Raw genomic sequence first — 27,080 nt, forward strand, 5'->3', positions numbered from 1 at the left:
GGGCTGTAAAGTGCCTAATCGATAGATGAGGTGCTGTTCCTCGAGCTTACGCTGAGCTTCCGTGGAACAATGCAAGAGGCCGAGGACGGTGAGGTCTGAGTGGGAATGGAGCGGTGAATTAAAGTGACAGGCGACCGGAACCTCGGGGTCCCCCTTACAGACTGAACGTAGGTGTTCCGCAAAGCGGTCACCCAATCTGGGTTTGGTCTCCCCAATGTAGAGGAGACCGCATCGTGAGCAGTGAATACAGTATACTAGATTGCAAGAAGTACAAGTAAATCACTGATCACTCCCCTGCTCTTCTTCGAAATAGTGCTGTGGGATCTTTTACATCCACCTAAGAGGACAGACGGGGCCTCGGTTTAACGTCTCATCCGAAAGAAGGCACCTCCGACAGTGCAGCACTCCCTCAGTACCGCACTGGAGTGCCAGCCTAGGTGTTTGTGCTCATGTCTCTGGAGTGGGACTTGAGCACAAAAATCTATGTTGTGGGGTATTATCGAACAAATTGTTAAAGTCTTCGTATTGAATTTCTCTGTCCTCTATTTTAATTGAGACGTTAACTCATTTATTTAACTCCATTAAAGTAGCTGAGGGAAGAATCTCACATGACACGTTAAGTGTTTGTCTACTAATATAACCGACATCATTTCTAGCCTCAAATAAAAGTATAATATAAAGACAGATATTGTATTTATATAGCACCTCATTATATATCAGGTTGTCCCAAAGTAGTTAACATACTAACAATGACAAACAGGTAAAGACCCTCTGGTCTGTCGAGCCTGTCGCACACAATTGCGATACCTTGTGTATATCTCAATATAGACACTCTCCACCCCACCCGAAACCAGGTGATCTCCTGGGAGAGGCAAAAAAACAGATAAAAACCCAGGCCAATTTGGGGAAGAAAAATCTGGGAAATTCCTCTCCGACCCATCTAGGCAATCGAAACGAGTCCAGGAGATCACTGAATTCCCGGCGGTTACTATCTTCTGTAAGAGGTGATCTCCGCCCCAGCCAGAAACAGGTCCAGCTCTCGCTTGAAGGAATTTTTGCTACTTAAGTGCAAGTCTTTTTTAAAATTGGTGAGCTATATTTTACATGTCCTAGTTAATAGGCGCTTAGCGAGTTATGATATCCATTTACTTTTTTCTCCTAACATCTACAAGAGGACGTGCAGGGGTTTTCTGCTTGAATTTCTGAACTCTATTCCGGTCAAACCACAAAAAACACCACTTTATCCCTGTAATTTACTTAACAATCTACCCCCAGCTCAGTCTAAAATCTTAAGTGATAAGGGGTCCATTATTCTCATGGGAAAAGAACCACCCCCTGACATCTAACCTAGATTTGGCCTTTATACAACTTAAATTTGTGACCCCCTGGTCCTCCCTAACCTATTTACAGGAAACTCTCGATTTACCAGCAAAATTCAGGAGTAGTTTCAGGTAAGTTTTACTTCATATTAGTGGCCGTTCCTGGATCTGTGGCCGTGTAACCGGGGTTCCTGCACCTGTTGCTATGCAACAGGGACGCCTGGATCTGTGGCCGTGTACGGGGCTCTCGTACCTTTTACTATACCTCTCTGTAATCCGGACTTTTTGATAAACCGGCACCACGCCGGTCCCGTCGGTGCTGGATAAAAAAGAGTTTCCTGTAATTGGAAATAATTACTTTGAAGTGGAGCTATCGTTGCTGTGTGAGTGGATGCAGCAGTAAATCTGCACACAGCAAGATCCCACAAACTTAACAAAATTAATAGCTCGTTTAATTTTTTTTTGGGTGGGTTGGTGTTGTTTGAGGGAAAATAGTTGGCCAGGACGCCTGCGAATTCCTGCTCGTCTTTGAACAGTGCCATGGAACAGGCAGACAGGGCCTGTGTTTGACATCTTAGTTGAAGGACAGCTCCTGCAGCAATGCAGCCCCCCCCCCCCCACCCCCCCCCCGCCAGTGCTACAGTGAAGAGTCAGTCTAGATTATTTGCTCAAGTCCTGGAGCGGAACTTGCACCCACAACACCGATTAAAAACAATTAAAAGCGGCAGACACAATGTTACCCCCGGTGTCCAGCAGTTTATAAAAAGGTAAAAATGTCCTGCAACGACCTTCAGCTGACGGGAAGAGCAGATTTATCACCAGCCTGGACCTTTATGTGCATTATACAGGTGTCATGGAGATGGTAACATTTTATTTTTCTTATCCCTTTACTCCTTCATGCTGGAGGATAACAATTTGTATTGAGCAGGTCAGAGGCTGGGTATTCTGTGGCGAGTGTCTCATCTCCTGACTCCCCAAAGCCTTTCCATCATCTACAAGGCACAAGTCAGGAGTGTGATGGAATACTCTCCACTTGCCTGGATGAGTGCAGCTCCAACAACACTCAAGAAGCTCGACACCATCCAGGACAAAGCAACCTGCTTGATTGGCACCCCATCCACCACCTTAAACATTCACTCCCTCCACCACCGGCGCACCGTGGCTGCAGTGTGTACCATCTACAAGATGCACTGCAGCAACTCGCCAAGGCTTCTTCAGCAGCACCTCTGATACCCGCGACCTCTACCACCTAGAAGGACAAGGGCAGCAGGTGCATGGGAACACCACCACCTGCAAGTTCCCCTCCAAGTCACACACCAACCTGATTTGGAAATTTATCACCGTTCCTTCATAGTCGCTGGGTCAAAATCCTGGAACTCCCTCCCTAACAGCACTATGGGAGTACCTTCACCACGCAGACTGCAGCGGTTCAAGAAAGCGGCTCACCACCACCTTCTCAAGGGCAACTAGGTATGGCCAATAAATGCTGGCTGTGCCAGCGATGCCCACATCCTATGAACGAATTAAAAAAAAATTGGGAGATGGTTCTACAGGCCACAGTGGCCCTCTCGCTCCTTGGTCAATTCCCATTGCTGCGCACACCTGAAGAGTGACTATCTGCTGGCTATTCGACCCTGGGACTATCACAGTGAACCTGACCCGGCCTTTATATCTACAACTGTGCAATTTTGGCAGTGCTTGTTGATAACAATTTGGACTGGAAATCCTGGCTGGCTGTTCAGTTTTTCCCTTCCCTGGCCCCGGGCTATCAAGATCAGTGCACTCACTGCAGGTGCAGCTGAGGTCAGCTGACTCAACATAGACCAGCGATCCAACCTGGGATGACGCTGGTCTATGTGGTGCTCACTGAGCCACACAAATCATTCTTCAAAAAAAAAAACAAGAGACGTCTAGTATAATTACAATATAACAGATGATGCTGGGAAAACTCAGCAGGTCAGGCAACAATCGTGGAGAGAGAAATAGAGTCAACGTTTCAGGTCGAAACCCTTCTTCAGAACTGAGAAAAAAAGGCAGGAAATGAAACAGATTAAAAGGCAGTTTGGGGGCTGGGAAATGGGGGAGGGGATGAAGGAAGAGACATTAAGGAGATATTCAAGGTGAGACGAGATGGTAATAGGACAGTAAAGAAACAAACAATGGCTCTAGATGAAGTGTGAAATACGCTGGCAGAGTGAGACAGCTGCCATGTGGGAGAGAGAGGAAAAAAAGGAAAAGGCACAAACCAAAAGTGTGGATAAAAAATATGAAAACATAATAGGGGCCGAGGTTATGATCTGAAATTGTTGAACTCGATATTGAGTCCGGAAGGCTGTAAAGTGCCTAATCGGAAGATGAGGTGCTGTTCCTCGAGCTTACGCTGAGCTTCCGTGGAACAATGCAAGAGGCCGAGGACGGTGAGGTCTGAGTGGGAATGGAACGGTGAATTGAAATGACAGGCGACCGGAAGCTCGGGGTCACCCTTACGGACTGAACGGAGGTGTTCCGCAAAGCGTATAATTACCTAGTATAATTACCCTGTTGATCCAACATGACTAATTGCTGCTTCAGCAAACGGTGCAATTTGAACTTCAAGATTAAAATGATTGGGATCCATCACTAATGCAAACGAGTCTGCAATAGAAACGTAGATGTGTGTGTGCTTTTGTGTGTGATATAGGAAGCCTGAGCTAATTTTACAAGGATTATGAATATGAATGTTGCGTCAGTCGTGGCTCACAGGTAGCGCTGCTGCCTCTGACGCAGAAGGTCATGGGTTCAAGCACCACTCCAGATGCTTGACCACATAATCCAGACTGACACGCCCAATGCAGTGCTGAGGGAGGGCTGCACTGTCAGAGGTGCCGTCTTTTCGGATGAGACGCTAAACCGAGGCCCCGTCTGCCCTCTCGGGCGGACGTAAAGGATCACCTGGCACCAATGTTCCCTCTGATTTTTTTTTGGGGTGCGCGGCCCCTTTAACGGACTTCACGGCCCATTCAGATTTCCGCGCGTGTGCGATTTTTCCATTTAAAAGCCGAGGGGCGGCCTGCGCAGGATCACCACACTGAGGCTGCGCAGCTTAACGGGAACATTGCCCGGCACTATTTCAAAAAAGAGCGTGGGGGAGTTCTCCTCGGTGTCCTGGCTAACATTTATCCTTCAACCAACATCACTATAGTAATCTGGGATGTAATGTTTAAGTTATCCACCAGATGGAGCCAAAGATTAAGGTAGCACATTCACCAGTGTTTAAGGTAATGGGTCATGTAGTCAATGTCCTGGTACACCAGTTATTAAGGTAATGTGGCATTGCATTATGGGTATGACTCGGAGGTGAATCCTCCATCTTGGCATCGTGCAGTTAGAAATATTGTGTTTTGCTTGCAGCCTGTAAGAGATGTCTCTCTGCTACACCGTGTAATAAACAGTTGGGTTTTGTTCCTTAAGATCTCGCTTATCTCAGTTTCGGACCTTACCACTCGGATATCACAATCACTAAAGCAGATTATCTGGCCATGCTCTTTGAGGGGCCTTGCTGTGTGCAAATTTCCTATGTTACAACAGTGATGGCAACACAAAAGCACCATTCAGTTCCCCTGTAACCGGCAAGTAGCGTGCTTCTAAATCCTGCCAGTGCTCTCTACGTGCTGGCGTTTCTACCCATTTGCTGTGGGGAGAGCTGCAAGGTATCTACCCCCTACACTATAAATCTCGACAGCCTGACTGACAGCAAGATGTCATCCTGTGAGGAAATTCCACACAAAAGGTCAAAGTGCCCTGGCACACCAGCATCTTGTACTATTGTGCCAGCTTATCTTTAAAGAAGAATTCATATAATCTCCATTTGTTATGGGCTGTAGGATTTTAACGTGAGTTGGGCCTCAGCCTTGTTCCTAATAAACATAAGCCCGTAGAGCAAATGTCCCCACAGCACCGGAAGTCTCGGAAAGTTGACAAGGGTGGTTACGAGAGTCCTTTGTGCACTGAGTTTGGGCCGTTTAATCCAGTTGGTACTGACCATGGGACAAAATTGCCCCGAATTTGGTAATGATTGCTGCTAAGTTGGCGACCTCACTCAGAAAGGTCTGGTGTGGGAAATTGAAAACTGGTCCAAAAGGGGTTGACACATATTGTTGGGGCAGTTTACTCTGCATTTGACCCATGATGTACGTGGATGTGCAAATTTACATCTTTCCACCTTGGTAAGTGAAAGATTCCCCAATTCAGGAGAAAAATGTTGCGCTACTGAGGTAAAAAGAACAAATGCATTGTCCGTACACAAATAATTCCAGAAACTTGACCCTTCAGCATTTCTATGCAAAATTTGAATGGTCCACCATGAAAAAAAATACTGGGACTACACCGATTCAAATTGGTACATAATCTTAAAAGTTTATAAAATGGACATGTGTATCACATTCTCATCGTAGCTACATTGCCTGTTTTAAAATTGATGCTCAGGGCTGTTCTGGGCGCAGATGGGAAACGGTAGCATAGTGGTTATGTTACTGGACTAGTAATCCAGAGTTGTACCAAAACCATTACAAAGAAGCATACTACTTCCTCCCTAACAGCACTGTGCGAGCACCTTCACCTCACGGACTGCAGCGGTTCAAGAAGGCAGCTCACCATCACCACCTTCTCAAGGGATGGGCAATAAATGCTGGCCTTGCCAACGACACCCACATCCCGAGAACAAAAAAAAAACAAACCACTTGGTGTTGAAATCCACCCCCCCTAGCGATGCCATGAAGCTTTGCTCGAGTATTCTCAAGAATCGGGAGACAATCGGCTGTGACCGTCCCTCTTTTTATGTAACATTTACAATTATGCAGGAGTTCAGCCGAGTTAACTGATAATCTGTGGTATAATGTTGGAATACAGATGAACTGCTGAAGGGATTTAAGTAGGACATGACCCACTACAATCAGTTCTGTCACTACCTTGTCATTAATGTGATATCCTGACCTTTCTATCTCCTGAACGCCCAACATTTCCAGGCCTGTTAATTAATTTTTATTAGATAAATGGACTCTTCCCTTAACAGCTGGTGTCCTTTTCCCTGTCTGCAGTCACCCAAGGAATGAGAATATGGAGGCCGATGTTCACAACAGGAAAGTACCTTGGGAGGTCAATGGCTCTTTGGCCCCAACTGAGCTCCAGCGCAGTAACAGATCGGAGAGTCCCACTCCCGGGCTGGTGGAAGGCACAGAGCCAGGTAAGAAATGCTTATCTAGAGCAAGGAAAAGAATGAGAGAAATGAGCAAGCGAGAGGGAGAACATTCAAGGTTCTCGTTCGGAGAAGGTGAATTGTGTCCGACAGTTAAATTGTACTTTCCAACACTTCAACTGAAGAAGGTGGTAAACATTTACGGTTCTTTTATGGTTGGTTTGTTTTACGCTTTCCTGTTGCACACCTCATCAATGGTATACATATGAGGAAAGGATGAACAGGCTGGGTCTCTTTTCTCTTGAAAAGAGAAGGCTAAAGGGGTGACGTAATAGAGGTCTTTAAAATTATGAAAGGTTTTGATAGAGTGGATAGAGAGAGAATGTTTCCACTTGTGGGGAAGAGCAAAACTAGAGGCCATCAATATAAGATAGTCACCAAGAAATCCAATCGGGAATTCAGAAGAAACTTCTTTACCCAAAGAGCAGTGAGAATGTGGAACTCGCTACCACAGGGAGCGGTTGAAGTGAATAGTATAGATTCATTTAAGGGGAGGCTGGACAAACATACGAGGGAGAAGGGAATAGAGGGTTATGCTGATAGATTTAGATGAGGAAAGACGTAAGGAGGCTCGAGCGGATTAAATGCCGGCATGGACTGGTTGGGCCGTATGGCCTGTTTCCGTGCTGTATATCATATGTAAAAACCTGAAGAGATTGTCTGCGAGCGAGTTACCAAATAATTTCTTTCTTCCTGTTTTCTCCCCCCCCCCCCCGCCCCCCCCCCCCGACTCTCCTGTATGTTGCCCAATTTGGACATTCTGTTTACGAGTCTCGAGAGCGTTGGGAGGTTATTCAATAACGGGGGCACCAGAGCCCGATTCTGTCCCCGCCCGCTATCCACACACTCGCACGTCCAGCAGGGGTTGTTTGATTAGTCAGGGGCAGAAACACACTGAATCTCTCCTTCCCTAACCCAGGGGCACTCGGGGCCAGTTGTGTTGCCCCAACTGAGATCAGCTGACGCAATAACGCCGGGAATCGAACCAGGGACCCTCTCGGTCTGTGTGGCTTTGCTACTCTGCCTTTACTGGCAAACATCGATGCGTTTAAGGGGAAGCTAGAGAAGCACATGAGGAGAAAGGAATAGAAGGATATAATGATGGGGTTAGATGAAGGGGATGGGAGGAGGCTCATGTGGAGCATAAACGCTAGCATAGTTGGGCCAAATAGCCGGTCTCTGTGCTGTAGACTGTATGTAACTCTATATAGATGTAAATTAATTTATTTATGGTGGCCCGTAGGTGCACCCCGGTTAAATAGGAACATAAGAATTGCTAGACGAGAAAAAGACCAAAGGTCCTTCGAGTTCACCTTCTACCATGCTGGTCGTCGCATGAGACAACAATAATGGAGTTGTTGACTGATAGCAATCAGTCTGGGTCAACAGACTTGGACATGACGTGAGGAAAATCCCAACGGTGGAATGGTTTGGCAACCACAGGTCCAAAGTCACCTGTTTCCCCCTCCCCGACCCCCGCCAAAGCATGCTACACTTACCACATTACTCTCATACCATATCCCAGAATGTTAAATGAAAGAGTGCGGGGCGCAGGAGGTAGGTGCTGGATGTGGGGCTTTTAACCCCCATTTCCCCCCGTGCATGGAGGATTTCCACTTAGACAACAGGTAGTGCAGTTTTCCCCCCGCCCCCCCCCTCCCCCAGCATCCAAACTGACTTGAGATTTCAGAGCAGGTTGAGACAGGAATTAATTTATCAGAGGATCGATTTTAAAAAAAACCCTGACAAATGCTGAAAATCTGGAATAAAAGCAGAAAATGCTTCAAGTAATGGAAGTGCTGCCCTTTCTGCAGCTGTTTAACAAAATATTGGCTGGGGGTTTTCCTACTCCTGCAATCGGTAGTCCCCAGTTTTCCTGTCCAATAAAATAAATGAAAGGGAAAATATCACAGACTGGCAAGTACATAAGCGGAAAATCTTGGCCATTGTGTCAAAAATGGTGTCATCTCTACTTTCAAGTGAAGGGCTCCGTACATCCAGCTGTGCCCACAATTCTATTTTAAACTCATGCCCTGAATTTTAAAAAGTGCAGGCACGGCTGGCTACTGACTGAACAGTACACGCCCTGGGCTCCAAATAACACTGGCTAACTCCAGAGGACAAAGTACAGGTAGACCTTAGCAAGTACAAGGAAGTACAGATAGGCGAGGCACACTGGCTCCTATCGCCCTGCTTAAATATGTAGATAAGTCACTGTTGACTCATCAAAGTCTGAAAACCTTTAAACAATGAGAGAAGGCGGAGAACCTTTTAAACCCTTTGGAGGACTGCAGTACCTTGTACACCTTTTAGCAGTTGGTTATGAACTGAAATTCACAGAAGCCTAGAAGCAGGCCCCTCCTCCATTGGTTGCTGGTTCATGTAGGGGTCGGGTGTAGTTCGGGAGAAGAACTAAGGGGGCGATTTTGCCAGCCCTGGGAAGGCGGGTATGGAGGCGGGACTGCTGGGAAAATGGCAGAATTTGGGGGGGGGGGGGTGCCCAACCCACCTCCGTGCCATCTTCCCAGGAGGCAGGTAGCCGTCCCGCGCCGGGTCCCGTCTCCTTGGAGGCAGGAAGGGATTAAAGCCTATTAACTGCCTGTTAATAGGTAGTTAACAGGCAGAAAATAGGATTACCCCCTTTTTGCCCTCAAGTGCGGGTTTCCCAACGGCTCCGAAACCCGCCGGGTCAGCGAGGCGAGTACTGGGTCTGCGGGGGTCGGGGGGGGTGCAAAAGTGTGGTGTGAAGGTAAGTGATGGGTGCAAGAGTGTAGAGGTGAGTATCTGAGGTAAGTGCAAAATGTTCGTAAAAGTGTACTTCCCTTTATTTCTTCCTGCAGGCTTCAGTCAGTGGGTATGCGGAGAGTCTCGCACCTCCGTGTTGGAGATGACAGATGGCCATTGCATTCTCCAATGCAACAACCATCTCATTTCTGTAAAAGAAAGAAGTCTTGAATTCAAGACCTCATCAAACTACAGAGAATGTCAGTGTTTGACAGCTTCACTGAGCTGTCAAACGATGACAATTCATCTGTCAAATTTTTGACAGATGGAACGTCATACGTTGACGTTCTCTGCAGCCGGCTTTCCCTCAATTGGCCTGCTAAGCCCACTGGGCGGGCTCAACAAGGTCAATCAAGGGAAAATAGCGTGAGTTGGCCACAAATTGATGGAGGCGGGACATTGACCCGCCAAGCAGCAGTCCTGCCTCCAACGCGTCCACATTAACAAAATCGCCCCCTATGATTTTGAACTTCAATCAGACATTATTGGTTGAGAAACACTTCTGTAATAAGGGAGAGCCGAGTGGTACTGCTGGATAGAATCATGTCCTTTTGCCTCTAGGACCCAGGATTGATTCAGCTCGGATTGGTGTCAGGATTTCTACATGTTTGGACTGCCTTAATCCCATTACCAGCACATTCTAATCCACAGCAAAAAACTGTTCAGAGTTCAATACATAGAAACATAGAAAAATAGGAGCAGGAGTAGGCCATTCGGCCCTTTGAGCCTGCTCCGCCATTCAATATGATCATGGCTGATCCTCTATCTCAATACCATATTCCCGCTCTCTCCCCATACCCCTTGACGCCTTTTGTGTCCAGAAATCTATCGATCTACTTCTTAAATATATTCAGTGACTTAGCCTCCACAGCCTTCTGTGGTAGAGAATTCCACAGGTTCACCACCCTCTGAGTGAAGAAATTTCTCCTCATCTCAGTCCTAAATGTCCTACCCCGTATCCTGAGACTGTGACCCCTTGTTCTAGACCCCCCCAGCCAGGGGAAACATCCTCCCTGCATCCAGTCTGTCTAGCCCTGTCAGAATTTTATACGTTTCAATGAGATCCCCCCTCATTCTTCTAAACTCTAGTGAATACAGGCCGAGTTGACCCAATCTCTCCAAAATACAAATTGGCATTGAACTGGCACATCTCACTCAGATGTCACAAGGGATAGCCATCGTGGGAAATGGAAAAATGAACCTTGCGGAGTGAAGGTGCCTTTGGATCTGACCCGTGTTATACTTGTCCGGGGTACAAGGCGAGGAAGATGTTTCACTTCCCGGAATTGATATTCTTCCTCTTAATTACCACAAGGGGTAACCAAAAATAAGAATGATAAAAAAATGCACACAAATGGTGTGTGCATATAAGATCCTGGTTGTAAGTGCACCTTGCATGTGCAAGCACAAGTATTTATTTCAAGCCAGTTGCTTATAGAATAATGTACTTCTGTTGTTGATGCGTGAGGGTATTCACACCGAAGAACTGACAACTGTCGATCACTGCAAGATTATCAAGTGATAATCCCCAATTTTCATCGCTCCAACATTGGTGGCCGTGCTTTCAGCTGCCTTGCCTCCCACAAAATTTGACACCGAGCCACATAAGGCGATATTAGGACAGTGACCAAGGGCTTGGTCAAAGAGGTAGGTTTTAAGGAAGGAGCGAGAGGCAGAGAGGTTTAGGGAGGGAATTCCAGAACTGAGGGCCGGGGCAGCTGAAGGCACGGCCACCAATGGTGGAGCGATTAAAATCAGGGATGCTCCAGAGGACAGAATTAGAGGAGCGCAGATATCTCGGAGGTTTTTGGAGCTGAAGGAGATTAGAGTTAGGCAGGGGCGAGGCCATCGAGGGATTTGAAAACAAGGATGAGAATTTTAAAATTGAGGTGTTGCTTAACCGGGAGCCAATGTAGGTCAGCGAGCACAGGGGAGATGAGTGAACGGGACTTGGTGCGAGTTAGGACATGGGGAGCCGAGTTTTGGATGACTTCAAGTTTACGTAGGGTAGAACGTGGGAGGCCAGCCAGGAGTGCGTTGGAATAGTCAAGTCCAGAGGTAACAAAGGCATGGATGAAGGTATCAGTAGCGGATGAGCTGAGGCAAGGGCGGAGATGAACGATGTTACGAAGGTGGAAATAGGCGGTCTTTGTTATGCCGTGGATATGTGATCGGAAGCTCATTTCAGAGTTAAATAGGACACCAAGGTTGCGAACAGTATGGTTCAGCCTCAGACATGTTGGGGAGAGGGATGGAGTCAGTGGATAGAGTTTGTGGCGGGCTTTAGTCTTCCCAATATTTAATTGGAGAAAATTTCTGCTCAACCAGAACTGGATGTCGGATAAACAGTCTGCCAATTTAGAGACTGTGAAGGACTCGGGAGAAGAGGTAGTGAGGTAGAGCTGGGTGTCTTCAGCGTACATGTGGAAACTGACGCTGTGTTTTCGGATGATGTCGCCAAAGGACAACATGTAGATGAGAAATAGGAGGGGGCCAAGGATAGATCCTTGGGGGACACCAGAGGTAATGATGTGAGAGCGGGAAGAGAAGCCATTGCAGATGATTCTCTGGCTATGATTCGATAGATAAGAATGGAACCAGGCGAATGCAGTCCCACCCAGCTGGACGACGGTGGAGAGGCGTTGGAGAAGGATGGAGTGGTCAACCGTGTCAAAGGCTGCAGACAAGTCTAGAAGGACAAGGAGGGATAGTTTACCTTTATCACAGTCACAAAGGATGTCATTTGTGACTTTGATGAGAGCCGTTTTGGTACCGTGGTAGGGGCGGAAACCTGATTGGAGGGATTCAAACATGGAATTGCGGGAAAGATAGGCACGGATTTGGGAGGCGACAACCCGTTCAAGGACTTTGGAGAGGAAAAGGAGGTTGGAGATAGGGCGGTAGTTTGGAAGGATGGAGGGGCCAGGGTTGGTTTTTTGAGGAGAGGGGTGATGACGGCAGATTTGAGGGAGAGGGGGACAGTACTTGAGGAGAGTGAAGCGTTCACGATGTCAGCTAACATGGGAGCCAGAAAAGGAAGTTGGGTGGTCAGCAGTTTGGTGGGAATAGGGTCGTGGGAGCAGGAAGTGGGCCTCATGGACAAGATGTGCGCAGTGAGGTCATGAGGGGAGATCGGAGAGAAATTGGAGAAAGATGTGAGCTCAGGGATAGGGCAGGGGGAAACCATAGAGGAAGTTTGGCCCGTTGGGCTAGGGGAAGGAAGGGAAGTGGCAGAGACAGCTGATCAGATGGTCTCAATCTTAGAAACAGAGAAGTCGATGAGCTCCTCACACTTGTTGTCGGCGGTGAGGGTGGAGGAGACAGGGGAGAGGGGTTTAAGAATACGGTTGGCAGTGGAGAATAGAAGCCGGGGTTTATCTTTGCAATCCAGAATGATTCTGGAATAGTGAGCAATTTTGGCAGATGAGAGAGAGCAGGACCCGATAGTGCTTTATGTGGCCTAGCCAGGTCTAACAGGAAATGTACTGTAGCCTTACATGTTCCTCCCACATATTCAGTATTTCACTAAATTGGCTGAACTGCTCAGTTAGATTGCAGCCCATAACTCAATATTAAAAAAAAAAAAAAATATATATATATATATATATATATATATATACAGGAAACTTTGGTTTATCCGGAGGTTGTATGGCCAGAAACTTTGCTCTAACGGCAGAAATCAGCAGCCGTTTTAGTTAGTTTTTTTTTCTTCTCCTAGCATTCTGTTAACAGGCAGGCTCTGGAAAGCGTCTTTGGAGCTTCGCAACAGCTTCAGAGATGCTTCAAGGTACGGGCCGAGTGTTTACGAGCTGTTGCTGAGCAACAGTGTTTGTTGTCAAATACGGAGATTTTCATCTCCGTATGCTTCAACGTTGACTTTGCATGTCCGGCAGTTTTGATAGATCGGCAACACGCCGGTCCCGTCGGTGCCGGATATCAGAACTTTTCCTGTACTGGCTTTTTATACCTGGCCTCCGACTCACTCCTGGGCCTCTGTTTCTTGGCCTGTGAACTCTATGTGAGACGTACTAACGTAATAATTAAAAGGTCCCGATTTGAAATGATTGTTTTTTGTCCCAGGTGTCCATTGTTCTATACATTAACCACCTGAATCCCATGATAAGATTACAGTAGCTCATGTTCTACATCGAATCCCATGATAAGATTACAGTAGCTCATGTCCTACATCGAATCCCATGATAAGATTACAGTAGCTCATATTCTACATCGAACAACCCTTTGAACCCCTTGAATTACAAGACAGCCTGAAACTCACTCAGTTAGTCATTATTCATGTTGCTTACTGCCAGCTACAAGGCAGGTATGAGAATACATGTATTTACATGTTCCTTTGTCTAGGGGCTGGACAAGAGAGTGCAATGTTTGTCCACACAAGATCGTATGAAGATCTGACTGAGGACGATGAAGTGAAGAGGTGTCTGGACAGCGTCGACGAGGCTGCCACGGAACAATCCCAAATCGAAGAGATCAGCAAAGACTTCAACGAGCTAAGCACACAGCTGACTGGCGTGGCGATGGACGTGAACAAGGAGATGAGAGACGGCGAGGCCGAGGGTGAGGGGTCGTCCGGCCGGTCACGCAGAGAATCCGAGAAGGAGGAGGACATAACGGCGGATTCCTGGAGGCAGCACCGCAAGCACATGTTTGTCTTCAGCGACGCTGGGAAGCCAATCTATTCCCGTTATGGGACAGAGGAAGCTCTTTCCTCCATGATGGGGGTGATGGTGGCACTTGTGGCCGTCATCGAGGCAAGCAAAAACGTCATCAAGTCCATCCATGCAGGTGCGTTTGATGGTTTCAATGACCTTTTGTTGGGTTACGCGGTTTCATTTGAATTGAGATCTTACTGTCCCTTGTACTGGATCCAGCCGAAAGGATGAGTGGGTGATGAAGACATTCCCAGAGCGATAGGTAAATGATGATTTTTTCCAAACCACCGTCCTTCTGCAATGCAGATAGAATAATTATTTCTCTGCACAATAGTATTGCAGTGGCTACTTACATTTTCCCTCTTTTTTTGTTGTTTCGATGGAACACAACCTGTCTGGGGCTGAGAAGGTAGGGGGGCTGTTCTCCAACTCACCCAACAACACCTCTCAACCAGGCACCAGAAAGTGGTCAGCAATGACCAGGGAGATGACTCTTTCTCCCTGGTTTTCCCTGCCTTCTCTTGGAGAGACATCTGCTCTGCATCTCCCCATGGCACCATGTGAGTATCAGGAACGCAGTGCTGTGCAGCGAATAAAACCTGTACCCCAACCTTCCGATGTTAATCCCTATTTTCTCCCCACTGCCCTACACCCCTTGAGTTTCTTCATGCCACACATCTTCCTCGGCAGGTGAAGACCTGCTCCCGGCTGCCCGTAAATAATTTCTATAAATCAACCATCAGGCAGCGTACAAGAACAAGCCCGATATGCCTGATGTTTTCCCTTATCGAAACTCCTCATACTTTTAAACACCTCTGTCGGATTTCTCCTTCACCCTCTCATGAAAAGAGCTCCAGTTATTCGAGTCTTTCCCATAACGAAAGCCTCTCAATCCCTGGTACCATCGTGACGAATCTCTTCTGCACCCTCTACCTGGCCTGGATACCTTCCGCAAAATAAAGCATCGAGAACCGGATACAGTATTTTTAATACAAAAGCAAAATAACTGCGGATGCTGGAAATCTGAAATAAAAACAGAAAATGCTGGAAATACTCAGCAGGTCAGGCGGCATCTGTGGAGAGAGAAACCGAATTAACGTTTCAGGTGACCTGAAACGTTAACTCTGTTTCTCTCTCCACAGCTGCTGCCTGACCTGCTGAGTATATCCAGTATTTTCTGTTTTTATCACAGTATTTTAATTGTGGCCAAGCAGTATCCAATTGAGCCTCTAAATGGGGAGCAGAGAGTCACTCACCGTCTGTGAGGGAAACAGAAACCGGAAAAGGCATTGGCATTCGGAGCTGCTGTCTGTATTTCTAAAGAACAGCATGAACACCACTGTCATCCCCTCTCTTCACAAGTACCATAGGCTTTAGTTACAGCAAGTACATACGCAGCAGGGATTTTGGGTTTGTTGAGCCGTCTTTTGTCATTTTTCTCCAAATTAAATGTTTCCGCAGTCGCCCAGCACTGACCATCCTTGCCTTGATCGGCCCTTCCCAAAATGACACCGAGTGGATTGACTTAAGTCTACGCTTTCTTTCGCAGAGGGTTACAAGGTGGTGTTCATCCGCCGAAGCCCCCTGGTCCTTGTGGCTGTCGCTCGTACCCGCCAATCAGAGCAGGAAGTAGCCAAAGAACTTCTTTACGTTTACTACCAGATCGTCAGCCTGCTGACTCTAACACAGCTCAACAGAATCTTCGAGCAGAAAAAGAACTATGATCTCCGCCGGCTGCTCTCGGGGTCTGAGAGGATAACGGATAATCTCCTCAATCTAATGGACAAAGATCCCAGCTTCTTAATGTGCGCCGTGCGATGCCTACCGTTGGCCTCGTCCATGAGAGACGTGATCAGCAGCTGCCTCCAGCAAGCCAAAGAGAAAAGTCTCGTCTTCTCTATTCTGGTTGCCCAAAACCAACTGGTTACGTTGGTGAGGAAAAAGGACCAATTTCTACATCCCATCGATCTCCATCTTCTCTTCAACCTCATCAGTGCATCCACTTCCTTCCGAGACGGAGAGGTCTGGACGCCGATCTGCCTACCCAAGTTCAACTCCAGCGGTTTCTTTCATGCCCACATCTCCTACCTTGATCAGGCAAGCAGTCTGTGTTTGCTCCTCATCTCCACGGACCGGGAGCACTTCTTCACCATCTCAAACTGTAAGAATAAATTTCTGGAGCGCATGAAGAGACGGAATACCTTCCAGACGTTGCTGGAAGAGTTACAGACTCCAGCCTACAGTGTTTCTCAAGTGGGCATTCCGGACCTGAGGCACTTCATATATAAATCAAGAAGCTCGGGTCTGTTCACAAGGTAGGAAACCTGTTAATTTCTGCACCACACACCCAGTTATCTGAATTATAATAAAAAAGAAAGACTTGCATTTCTATAGCCTCTTTCACGACCTCAGAAGTCACAAAGAGCTTTACAGCCAATTAAGTACTTTTGAAGTGTAGTCGCTGTTGTAATGTAGGAAACGCGGTAGCCAAATTGCGCACAGCAAACTCCCACAAACAGCAATGTGATAATGACCAGATAATCTGTTTCCGTGATGTTGATTGAGGGATAAATATTGGCCCAGGACACCGGGGATAACTCCCCTGCTCTTCTTCGAAATAGTGCCGTGGGATCTTTTACGTCCACCTGAGAGAGTAGACGGGACCTCGGTTTAACGTCTCATCCGAAAGTCGGCACCTCCGACAGTGCAGCACTCCCTCAGCACCGCACTGCGAGTGTCAGCCTAGATTTTGTGCTCGAGTCCATGGAGTGGGGCTTGAATCCACAATCTTCTGACTCAGAGGTGAGAGAGAGTGCTACCCACTGAGCAAGTATAAAGCAAGTGGGATAATACTTTTGTTATCCAAGTTTAAAAAAAAAAAAAATTAAATTTTTTTTGAGTAGTGCCCGCCCAGTGTGCGATCCTTATTCAGCTCAGGTCTGATGGGGCAATAAGGTCCAAAATTGAAATGGGGTTTTGGGCAGTCTCAGCTGTGGCTCAGTGGGTAGCACACTTGCTTCTGAGGCAGAAGGTTGTGGGTTCAAATCCCACTCCAGGGACTTGAGCACATAAAGCTAGGCTGACACTCCCGTGCAGTGCTGAGGGAGTGCTGCACTGTCGGAGGTGCCGTCTTTCAGATGAGACGTTAAACCGAGGCCCCTGTCTGCTCTCTCAGGTGGACGTAAAATATCCTACGGCACTATTTCAAAGAAGAGCAGGGGAGTTCTCCCCGGTGTCTTGGCCAATATTTTCCCCTCAACCAACATAACAAAAACAGATTATCTGGTCATTATGACATTTCTGTTTGTGGGAGCTTGCCGTGCGCAAATTGGTTGCTGCGTTTCCACATTACAACAGTGCCTGTACTTCATTGGCTGTAAAGCGCTTTGTGATGTCTGGTGGTTGTGAAAGGCGCTATATAAATGCATGTCTTTCTTTTTCATTCCAATTTTGTGTTAACACAAGTTCTCTAGTCAAAAAATGCCTTCAGATTAACACTGATTGACTATCAGTCGAAGAAAATAAGGGCCCTGAAATTAGGATCGAGGGCTTGCCGCGCGTGCAAGCCCCCGATCTGCACTCGCCCTGCGCACCGACATCTGAAGCCTGGGCCTGCTTGCATTTCCTGTCACAGGCCCGGTTCAGATGTCGGCGCGATGTGCTTACCTGATCCAGCGGCGTAGTTAGTGCGATGTGCCGGCTGGGATCAGGTGAGCATTGTGCAGCCAATCAGGGGAGGGGAAACTCATTCATGAGTTTGACAGTAAGAGCTGCCAAACTCATGAAAAGTATGGGCTGCCAAAACACTACTTTAACTTTAAATAAAATTTAAAAAAAATCCCACTGATTATATTAACTATAAGTAAATTTTAAAAAATGTTTTAAACAATTAATCAATTTTTTGAAAAAATACATTTTTTAAAAATAGGGTCTAAAACTAAACTTACCTTACTGTAAATTCTTTAAAAATAACAAACCTGTGGGAAAAAAAATGTCTACATTGTACTAAAAGCCCACTTACCTGAAAAACTAAATACTTACGTCTGCTTTTTCCACGCGTAAAGACCGGAGGCCTTTACACGCGCGCAACACTGGGAGAAAAAAAAAGGAATTTCACTGCGCACGTGCTGCCTGTGCAGTCGCGCGCGCTCTGCCTCTTAACCCCTTGGGTCAGAGGACAGGAAATGCCGGTTTTCAGCACACGCGCTGTGCATGCTGAAAACCGGCAATTCCTCCGGGCACACGCGTGAGTAGCCCGTCCTTACTCACGCGTTGTGCCCGGAATTACTGGGCCATTAAGTTGCTAGGACTGCTCCAGTAAGGTACGCCGGGGAACATGGAAATGTTGTATACCTAGATTTGCTGTTGAGTACAATTGGTGTCGTAATGACTATTTTACAGGGTTAGTTGAAGCACACCCTGCTTTCATTGCTATTTTATCAGCAAGGTTGGAGTAATTTGCTGGATTATCCTCCCGGTAAATTGGGAACAACTACGTACCATTTTCTTCTTCCCTTGCTTAATTCACAAATCTTTTCTGAGTGTTTTCTCTCAGAGTTTGATTAGGCCATCTTCTCTCTCCCCATTCCTTTCCTCCCTCCAGAGTATCTTACTTTTTCTGAAAGTCTTGCTGTCACGAATAAAATTCTCATCCTTGTTTTCAAATCCCTCCATGACCTCGCCCCTCCCTATCTCTGTAATCTCATCCAGCCCACAACCACCCCCCACTCCGAGATATCTGCGCTCTTCTAATTCTGCCCTCTTGAACGTCCCTGATTATAATCGCTCAACCATCGGTGGCCGTGCCTTCAGCTGCCTAGGTCCTAAGCTCTGGAATTCCCTGCCTAAACCTCTCCGCCTCGCTACCTCTCTTTCCTCCTTTAAGACGCTCCTTAAAACCTACCTCTTTGATCAAGCTTTTGGCCACCTGCCCATATCTCTCCTTATGTGCCTCGGTGTCAAATTTTGTTTTATAATACTCCTGTGAAGTGTCTTGGGACGTTTTACTACATTAAAGGCACAATATAAATATTTGTTGTTTTTAAAGTTTTCCTGATTCTTTTGTCCGCCCACTGGTTTCCCACTCTTTATGAGATTAATTCTGCAGGCTGTTCCTGCCACTTTGGTAGTGTAGTGGTTATGTTACTGGACTAGTAATCCAGAGGCCTGGACTAAATGTGAGTTTAAATCCCACCATGGCAATGGGCTAATTTAAATTCAATTAATTAAATAAAAATTTGGAATAAAAAAAACTAGTACAGGTTGACTATCCCTTATCCGAAAACCTTGGGACCAGCTGTGTTTCGGTTTTCGGAAATTTTCGGATTTCAGAAGGTATTATTTCAGACTGGGAAACTCTGAACATTAAATTAATTTGGTAATTAGTATTTGTATTTAATATAAATTTTAAAAGTTCAGGCTACCTCTTGCGGCTGTTGCGTGTCTCATTCCCCTTCCTGCTTCTCTGTGCTGCCGCTCACAGTCTGTTTACAGCTCCCCCTGCTCCGTATCTGAATTCCTTGACTTAGCGGGGGTCTGGGGCTCGACTGCCGCCACCAGTTGTGGGAAACCCGGATATCGGCTGACTCCTACGCTAAGCTGGCCCGCAAATCAGGTCAGAAAAGCATCGGCCGCGTCGGGTCATGTTTGGCGCCACTCGGGTTATGTCGTGCGCACGACTTACGCTCCACAAAAAAACTTTCGGTTTTCAGAGGTTTTCGGTTTTCAGAAGTGCGGATAAAGGATAGTCTACCTGTATTAGTTATGGTAACCATGAAACTATCGGATTGTTGTAAAAACCCCATCTGGTTCACCAAAGGGAAGGAAATCTTCCATCCTTACCCGGTCTGGCCTATATGTGATTTCAAATAGCCTAGCAAGCCACTCAGTTCTACCAAACTGCTACGATAAAGTCAGCACTGTTGGGAGTACCTTCACCACAAGGACTGCAGCGGTTCAAGAAGGCGGCTCACCGCCACCTTCTCAATAAATGCTGGCCTTGCCAGCGACGCCCACATCCCATGAACGAATTAAAAAAAAAAACAACTTCCTCTCGCAATCTGCAGCTACCCACTTCTCGATGGAGCTCGGGAAGCTGCCGATCTCTGTACTTCCAGCATCACCAATACCTTGAGGGCAATTTGCTTTGTCCTGACAGTCAGTGAGCAATACAATGGGAGATCCACCAGCACTTTTGGGGATTCCTATATTAATGTTCTGCTATTTGTCAAAAAGGAACAGAAACATCCTTCTGAAGTTTTGAGATAATAACACATTTTGGCTTCACACCAAAGGGCAACTTTGATTAAACAGCTGGTAAGAAGGAATGTGCATTTATATAGCACCTATTGCATCGCTCTGAAACGTCCCGAAGCATTTCATAGTGAATGAATTACCTTTTATGCAGAGAAACATTTTGCACACAGCCAGTCCCCACAATGAGATGGTGGTGCGCAAAGTTTAAAAAAAAAGAAAAGTTCTTTTACTAAAATGTCACCCTTGCCTCTGAGTCAGAAGGTCGTGGGTTCAAGTCCCACTCCAGAGACTTGAGCACATAAACCTAGGCTGACACTCCAGTGCAGTACTGAGGGAGTGCTGCACTGTCGGAGGTGCCGTCTTTTGGATGAGACGTTAAACCGAGGCCCCTTCTGCACACTCGGGTGGACGTAAAAGATCCCATGGCCACTGTTTCGAAGAAGAGCAGGGGAGTTATCCCCGCTGTCTCGGCCAATATTTATCCCTCAATCAACATAACAGAAACAGATTATCTGGTCCGCATTGCTGTTTGTGGGAGCTTGCTGTGCACAAATTGGCTGCCGCGTTGCCTACATTACAACAGCGACTACACTCCAAAAAGTACTGTCATTGGCTGTAAAACGCTTTGAGACGTCCTGAGGTCGTGAAAGGCGCTATATAAATACATGTCTTTCTTTCTTAAAATGTGGTTGGCAGTTTAGTGGAAGAATTTTTCTTCAACTTCACACAGGGGAAAACATAGAACCATAGAAAGTTACAGCACGGAAGGAGGCCATTTCGGCCCATCGTGTCCGCGCCGGCCAACAAAGAGCTCTCCAGCCTAATCCCACTTCCCAGCTCTTGGTCCGTAGCCCTGCAGGTTACAGCATCCCAAGTGCACATCCAAAACTCTCTTTTAACCGGCACCTAAAACCGGAAATCTCTGTTAACCGGCAAAATTCAGGAGCAGGTTCAGGTAAATTTTACTTCATATTAGTGGCAATTCCTGGATCTGTGACCGTGTAACTGGGGTTCGTGCACTTGTTGCTAAGCAACAGGGACGCTTGGTCTGTGGCCGGAGTTCCTGCACATGTTGCTAAGCAACAGGGAAGCCTGGATTTGTTGCTGTGTACGGAGCTCTCGTACCTTTTAATTATACCTCTCTGTAATCTGGACTTTTTGATAAACCGGCACCACGCCGGTCCCGTCGGTGCCGGATAATAAAGAGTTTCCTGTACTTTTTAAATGTGGTTAGGCCCATTCTTTCTGTGCCTTACCTGAAACTCTCTTGACATTTTTGGATCTGGCAGTGACATTAACGTTTTGTGTGTGTGTGTGTTTTTTTTTTGTAGCCCAGAAGTTGAAGCTCCTTACATAGCTGAGGAAGAGCAGGAAAGGCTACTGGAACTGTATCAGTATTTGTACAGCCGCATCCACAACTCCGCACGGCCGCTGAAGTACATCTATTATGCAGGAGAGAGGGAGAACCTTTTGGCATGGGTAAGACCCGAGGCTTGGAGCATTACAGAGAATGCACAGCACAGAAACAGGCCATTCCGCCCAACAGGTCTGTGCCGGTGTTTATGCTCCACACGAGCCTCCTCCCGGCCCTTCTTCATCTCACTCTGTAGGTCCCTAGAGTCTTAACGAGATCCCATCCACCCAACCCCCCCAACAGGAAAATGAGCCCCACCAGACGTCTCTTGGTGTCTCTCTCTCTCTCTCTCTCTCTCTCATTTTGCTGGATTTAATTTAACAGTAATAACAATAATACAAATAATTTGGTAAAATAGTGATCATTTAGATAAAATGATGGGTTGTGGGGCGGGGGGGGTGCTGAGAACCTGAACAAGCCGACGGGAAGTTGGATGACACCTTTGGGTGGAACCCAGTACTTCCACCTCTGGGCTGGAGCCGATGGAAAAGAAAGTCTCTCAGTTAATGTTCTGATCGTGTAAATGCATCCGGACATTATCAATGCATTTCATAACGGGCATGGATCTAGCGCACAAAACGGGCAATTTTATGAGCCTCACCTATCAGGAGCGCAGCAATTTTGCCGTCCTTCCTCTTTCCCCCCCCCCCAGCCCAGAGCTCTTAATGATCACGGGGTAGGGGGCGGTACCCAAATTTCCAACAAGCACCCCTGGCAGATGCGGTTCCGCTCTGGGAACGCAACCTCGTAACATTTCCATTGAAGCGTCCACAGATTGGCATCAATTGTTATGAAGCTAAAAATATTAATTAGACCCCAGGGATGGCTGGTGCATGGGAAATGAAAACGCGATTGTGCCGCGGTAAATCGCTCTCTTTTAAGGATGTGTTGAATCTGGCCGTGGAGGGAGAGTAGAGACCATGGGCGTGATCTTGCCAGCCCTGGGGAGGTGGGTATGGAGGCGGGACTGCCAGGAAAATGGCAGAATTTGGGGGCGGGTGCCCAACCCGCCTCCGTGCCATCTTGCCAGGAGGCGGGTAGCCGACCCGCGCCGGGTCCCGTCTCCTTGGAGGCGGGATGGGGATTAGTGCCAGTTAACAGGCAGATAAGAGGATTATCCCCATTTTACCCACACAAGTGTGGGCTTCCCAAAGGCTCCGAACCCCGCCAGGGTCACTGAGGCGAGTAGTGGGTCTGCGGGGGTCGGAGGGGTGCAAAAGTGCGCTGTGAAGGTAAGTGATGGGTGCAAATGTGGAGAGGTGAGTGTCTGAGGTAAGTGGAAAGTGTTAGAAAAAGTTTACTTACCTTTGTTTCTTCCTGCAGGCTTCAGCCGGTGGGTATGCGGAGAGTCTCGCACCTCCGCGGTAAAGATGACAGATGGCCGTTGCATTCTCCAATGCAGCAACCATCTAATTTCTGCAAAAGAAAGAGGTTTGATGAGGTTTTGAATTCATGAACTCATCAAACTGCAGAGATTGTCAGTGTTTGACAGCTTCACAGAGCTGTGAAACGATGACAATTCATCTGTCAAAATTTTTTGACACGAAACGTCATACGTTGACGTTCTCTGTAACCGGCTTTCCCTTAATTGGCCTGCTAAGCCCGCTGGGCGGGTTTAACAAGGTCAAGGGAAAATAGCGTGGGTTGGCCAGAAGTTGATGGAGGCGGGACTGAAACCCGACAAGTGGGAGTCCCGCCTCCAAAAGCTCCCCATTGGCAAAATCCAGCCCCATGACTCTGAATCTGGCCTGTGTTAAAGCTGGCCCACGAGCAGTTGACGGGGCAACGTATAACAAGATTTACCCTGCACCTAGCCCGTGCAACACTTGATCTAGGAATGCGAGATGGGTAAATGCAGTGGTCTGAAGCCAATCTGAGCTGGACCTGCCCAGGGATTACAGAAACCGAGTGAGCCATTTTGTACATCAGAGCAGAGACTGCTTGGTGGGCAGTATGGAGACAACACTATCCTGCATCTAATTTGCACTGGGCCTCAGCTGGAGCACTTGATGGAGTAGTGTAGAAGAAGGTGCTTTACTTTCCGTTTAATCCTTACTCGCCTTGACCCGAGAGTGTTTGGTGGGACAGTTTAACACAAGCTTCACGCTGCCTTCACCCCATGCCACACCTCAGCTGGGAAATCCCGATGTCGTCACCGTGCGTAAGACTATCGAGCCCACTTATATTAAACGGGTTTACGACTGGCGTTAAAATGGCGCCAGGCAGAAATTCCAGGCTCCTCCGTGTAGAAATCCCTCTGCTCCAAGAGTAGCAGGGGGCAAAAAAAAGAAAAGTTGAAATAAACCAAAAAAATGTTAGTACTGTAAACATAGATGTGACTGAATTCTGTTGTTGACTCCCGTCCTGTCTCTCGCTCGCTGTGCAGGTTACGAGTGGATTTGAACTCTACATGTGTTTCACTCCAATGGGAACGAAAGCTGCTGCAGGAAATGCCATTACCAAACTGATGAAGTGGATCAGGAAAGAGGAAGACAAACTCTTCATCCTCAACCCAGTGACGTACTGACACAGTGGCTCCGGCCGACTGACTCCCTCACCACCTACCAAAAACATGAACTGACCAACTCGCGGCAGGCGAACTGAAAGTTGAAAGACCACTACCATTGGTCACAGAGATTTTAAGGGACGTTACCCATTCACAGAAACACTACTTCCATTATGAAGACTTTACACCAATTAATAGTCTCAGCCATTAAGAGTTTGATTCCCCGCCACCCCCCACCGAGCATCCATCATCTTATCCAGCCTTGAAGTCTCGAGGTATGTTTGCAGGTTGAGTGGTTTTATAGGGGTAACAAACAATCCTATAGGATCAGCTGTACCGATACGAAAGGGTCACTGCTCCAGATTGGTCAGGTGTGCCTGGGACAACCCACCTTACTACAGGTAGGACCATGATTATCACCAGTACAGTAGTTACAAAATCCTGCACTGAAACTTGATCCAAATATTCAACAAAAAAAAGACTCCAATTTTTCTCACGAAATCTGACGTGAATTTCCTAATCCTGGAGGAAACCTCGTGGCTCAATGCACTTCGGCGAGGACTGGGCCAGCGAACCACCTTGTTCCTCATTTAACAGAAACTATTTCCTTGTTAGCCTGTAAACACGAGATTGGGAGTGAAGCCAAGGTTGGTGGAACCTGTGGCAATGGAACACAGGAACAGGAGTAGGCCATTCAGCCCCACACGAGCCTGTGTCGCTAAAGTGCAGAGATTTGTTTGGAAGAGGAGGGTCTTATTGCAAGTTCCATTTAATAAACCGTGGGCTAATACTAAAAACACAAGCCTGAACTTTGACTTCCCTGACAAGAGGCCACTTGCGGCAGTAAATAATACCTTAAAGTAAATCTGTGTCAATTCTGATGGTTAATTGAAAAGCAATTTATTGAAAAGCAATGTTAACAAAGTATTGACCCCAACAGTAAAAGGAGGAATTGCCAAAATGGCACTGGTTGTCGGACTGTTGCGGTGTTTGATGCAACACTTGTACCTGCTGGAGTTTCTGTTGATTTAAATCAATGGAAAACCAGGCAGTGTCCGATAGGGGTTTGTGATCCTTTCCCATCCGATTTTCATCTGTACTCTGAGCCCACCCACGCGCAATACAGGGAAATCTGCCCTAATAGGTAATGTAGCTAAGATTTAGCCTATGACAACAGCGACAACCTGCATTTATACAGCGCCTTTAACATCGTAAAACGTCCCAAGGCGCTTCACGGGAGCGTTATCGGACAACATTTGACACCGAGCCCCGCAAGGAGCTATTAGGGTAGGGCAAAGAGGTAGGTTTTAAGGAGCGTCTTAAAAGGAGGTGGAGAGGCGGAGTGGTTTAGGGAGGGAATTCCAGAGCTTAGGGCCTCGGCAGCTGAAGGCACGGCCGCCAGTGGTGGAACGATTAAAATTGAGGAGGTTCAAGAGGCCAGAATTGGAGGAGTGCAGATATCTCGGAGAGTTGTAAGGCTGGAGGAGATTACAGAGATAGGGAGGGGCGAGGCCATGGAGAGATTTGAAAACGAGGAGAATTTTAAATGGTCACCTATGACCAAGCGGTTTGTCTCACGCTGACTGAATAAATTAAATTCTGTTCTCATTACATGAGATGATGAGATTTTCTGGCACTTTTACCAGTGTTTTCAGGACAATGTTCACTGTTACCCATTTTTCTGAGCAAACTTCAAATCAGTGGCATCATCGCGGAAGTAATGAACGGAACATGCCATTAGGAAGAGCAACAAATTCTTCAAACCCTTTTAAAATGTGACCCATTATCCGTTTAGAATTGAAGAAGTTTGCAGTTAGTAATTCACTTTAATGGCAGCTTGGGCTCAGAAAAACTATAGAATTGAGCATACAGATAATGTGATGGAAAACAAAATCCAAACCTGCCCCTTGTCGGGTTATTTATTTTAGAATGCTGTTCTGCGTATCCCCGACTCCCAGTGTAATTTTGATTCCGTGCTTTTTAAAAAAAAAAATAAACCCTCAATAATTGCACCCTGCTGGCACTGCAGAAAACAAAACCCTTTATTGGAAGTCAGCCGTAGGCTTCGACCTGAGTGACAGACTTTGCATGAGGTATCTCTAAGGCAGGAAAACCGAACGCAGGAAGTGGGGGAACTGTAGGAACAATAAAACACGTGCGTTATCTGTAACAACAACAACAACTTACATTTATAGAGCGCCTTTAATGTAGTAAAACATCCCAAGGCGCTTCACAGGAGCGATTATCAAACAGAATTTGACACCGAGCCACAGAAGGAGATATTAGGATAGGTGACCAAAAGCTTGGTCAAAGAGGTAGGTTTCAAGGGGCGTCTTAAAGGAGGAGAGAGAGAGAGGTGGAGAAGTTCAGCGAGGGAATTCCAGAGCTTAGGGCCTCGGCAGCTGAAGGCACGGCCGCCAGTGAGGGAGCAATTAGAATCGGAGATGTGCAGGCGGCCAGAATTAGAGGAGCGCAGATGTCTCGGAGGGTTGTAATCCTAAATCCATTCAACGTATACGGGTGCACGGTTTTGTTACACCTAGTGTACAGTGGAAATCTTCTCCAATGGTAGGTACCCTTGCTGAAGGAGTAGTTTGTATTTATTTTTTTTTGCGTCCTGCTGTTTGCCAGCTCAGGATGGAAGGGTTTGGAGGATAATAACTTTTTGCGCACTTTACCTGGAGTCAATCCTTCAAATGGTAGCTTATTCGTTGTCGCGCGTCACCTCTTTCTCTAGCCTGGGGGAGGATGTGTGCTGGCAAAAGGACTTGAAAAGTAGCCAGCTGGTGAGGGGGGGTGGGGGGAAGAGTCTGTGGACATAAAAAGGTAACTTGATTAAATAAATTAAATAGGTCTGTTTTATGCAAACTTGGGTTATGTGTGTGTGTGAGAGAGAAAA

The 27,080-nt window shown here is 46.9% G+C and overlaps 1 protein-coding gene across 2 annotated transcripts in view; it reads left to right on the plus strand.

The window, feature by feature from the left end:
- Positions 1–26,178, plus strand: part of mon1a (MON1 secretory trafficking family member A) — a 67,586-nt gene extending 41,408 nt beyond the window's left edge. For both annotated transcript variants that reach the window (XM_086001994.1, XM_086001995.1), the window contains 5 exons: positions 6,395–6,540; positions 13,696–14,139; positions 15,556–16,321; positions 21,593–21,740; positions 24,062–26,178. In XM_086001994.1, coding sequence (XP_085858120.1) covers positions 6,395–6,540; positions 13,696–14,139; positions 15,556–16,321; positions 21,593–21,740; positions 24,062–24,202 — 1,645 coding nt within the window. In that variant the 3' untranslated portion in view covers positions 24,203–26,178. The remainder of the gene's footprint in view (positions 1–6,394; positions 6,541–13,695; positions 14,140–15,555; positions 16,322–21,592; positions 21,741–24,061) is intronic.
- The last annotated feature ends 902 nt before the right edge of the window (positions 26,179–27,080 follow it).

The sequence above is a fragment of the Somniosus microcephalus genome, chromosome 11 (assembly GCF_052327205.1).
Source record: "Somniosus microcephalus isolate GS21.2 chromosome 11, FLI_Smic_1.0, whole genome shotgun sequence".
Classification (NCBI taxonomy): Eukaryota; Metazoa; Chordata; class Chondrichthyes; order Squaliformes; family Somniosidae; genus Somniosus; species Somniosus microcephalus.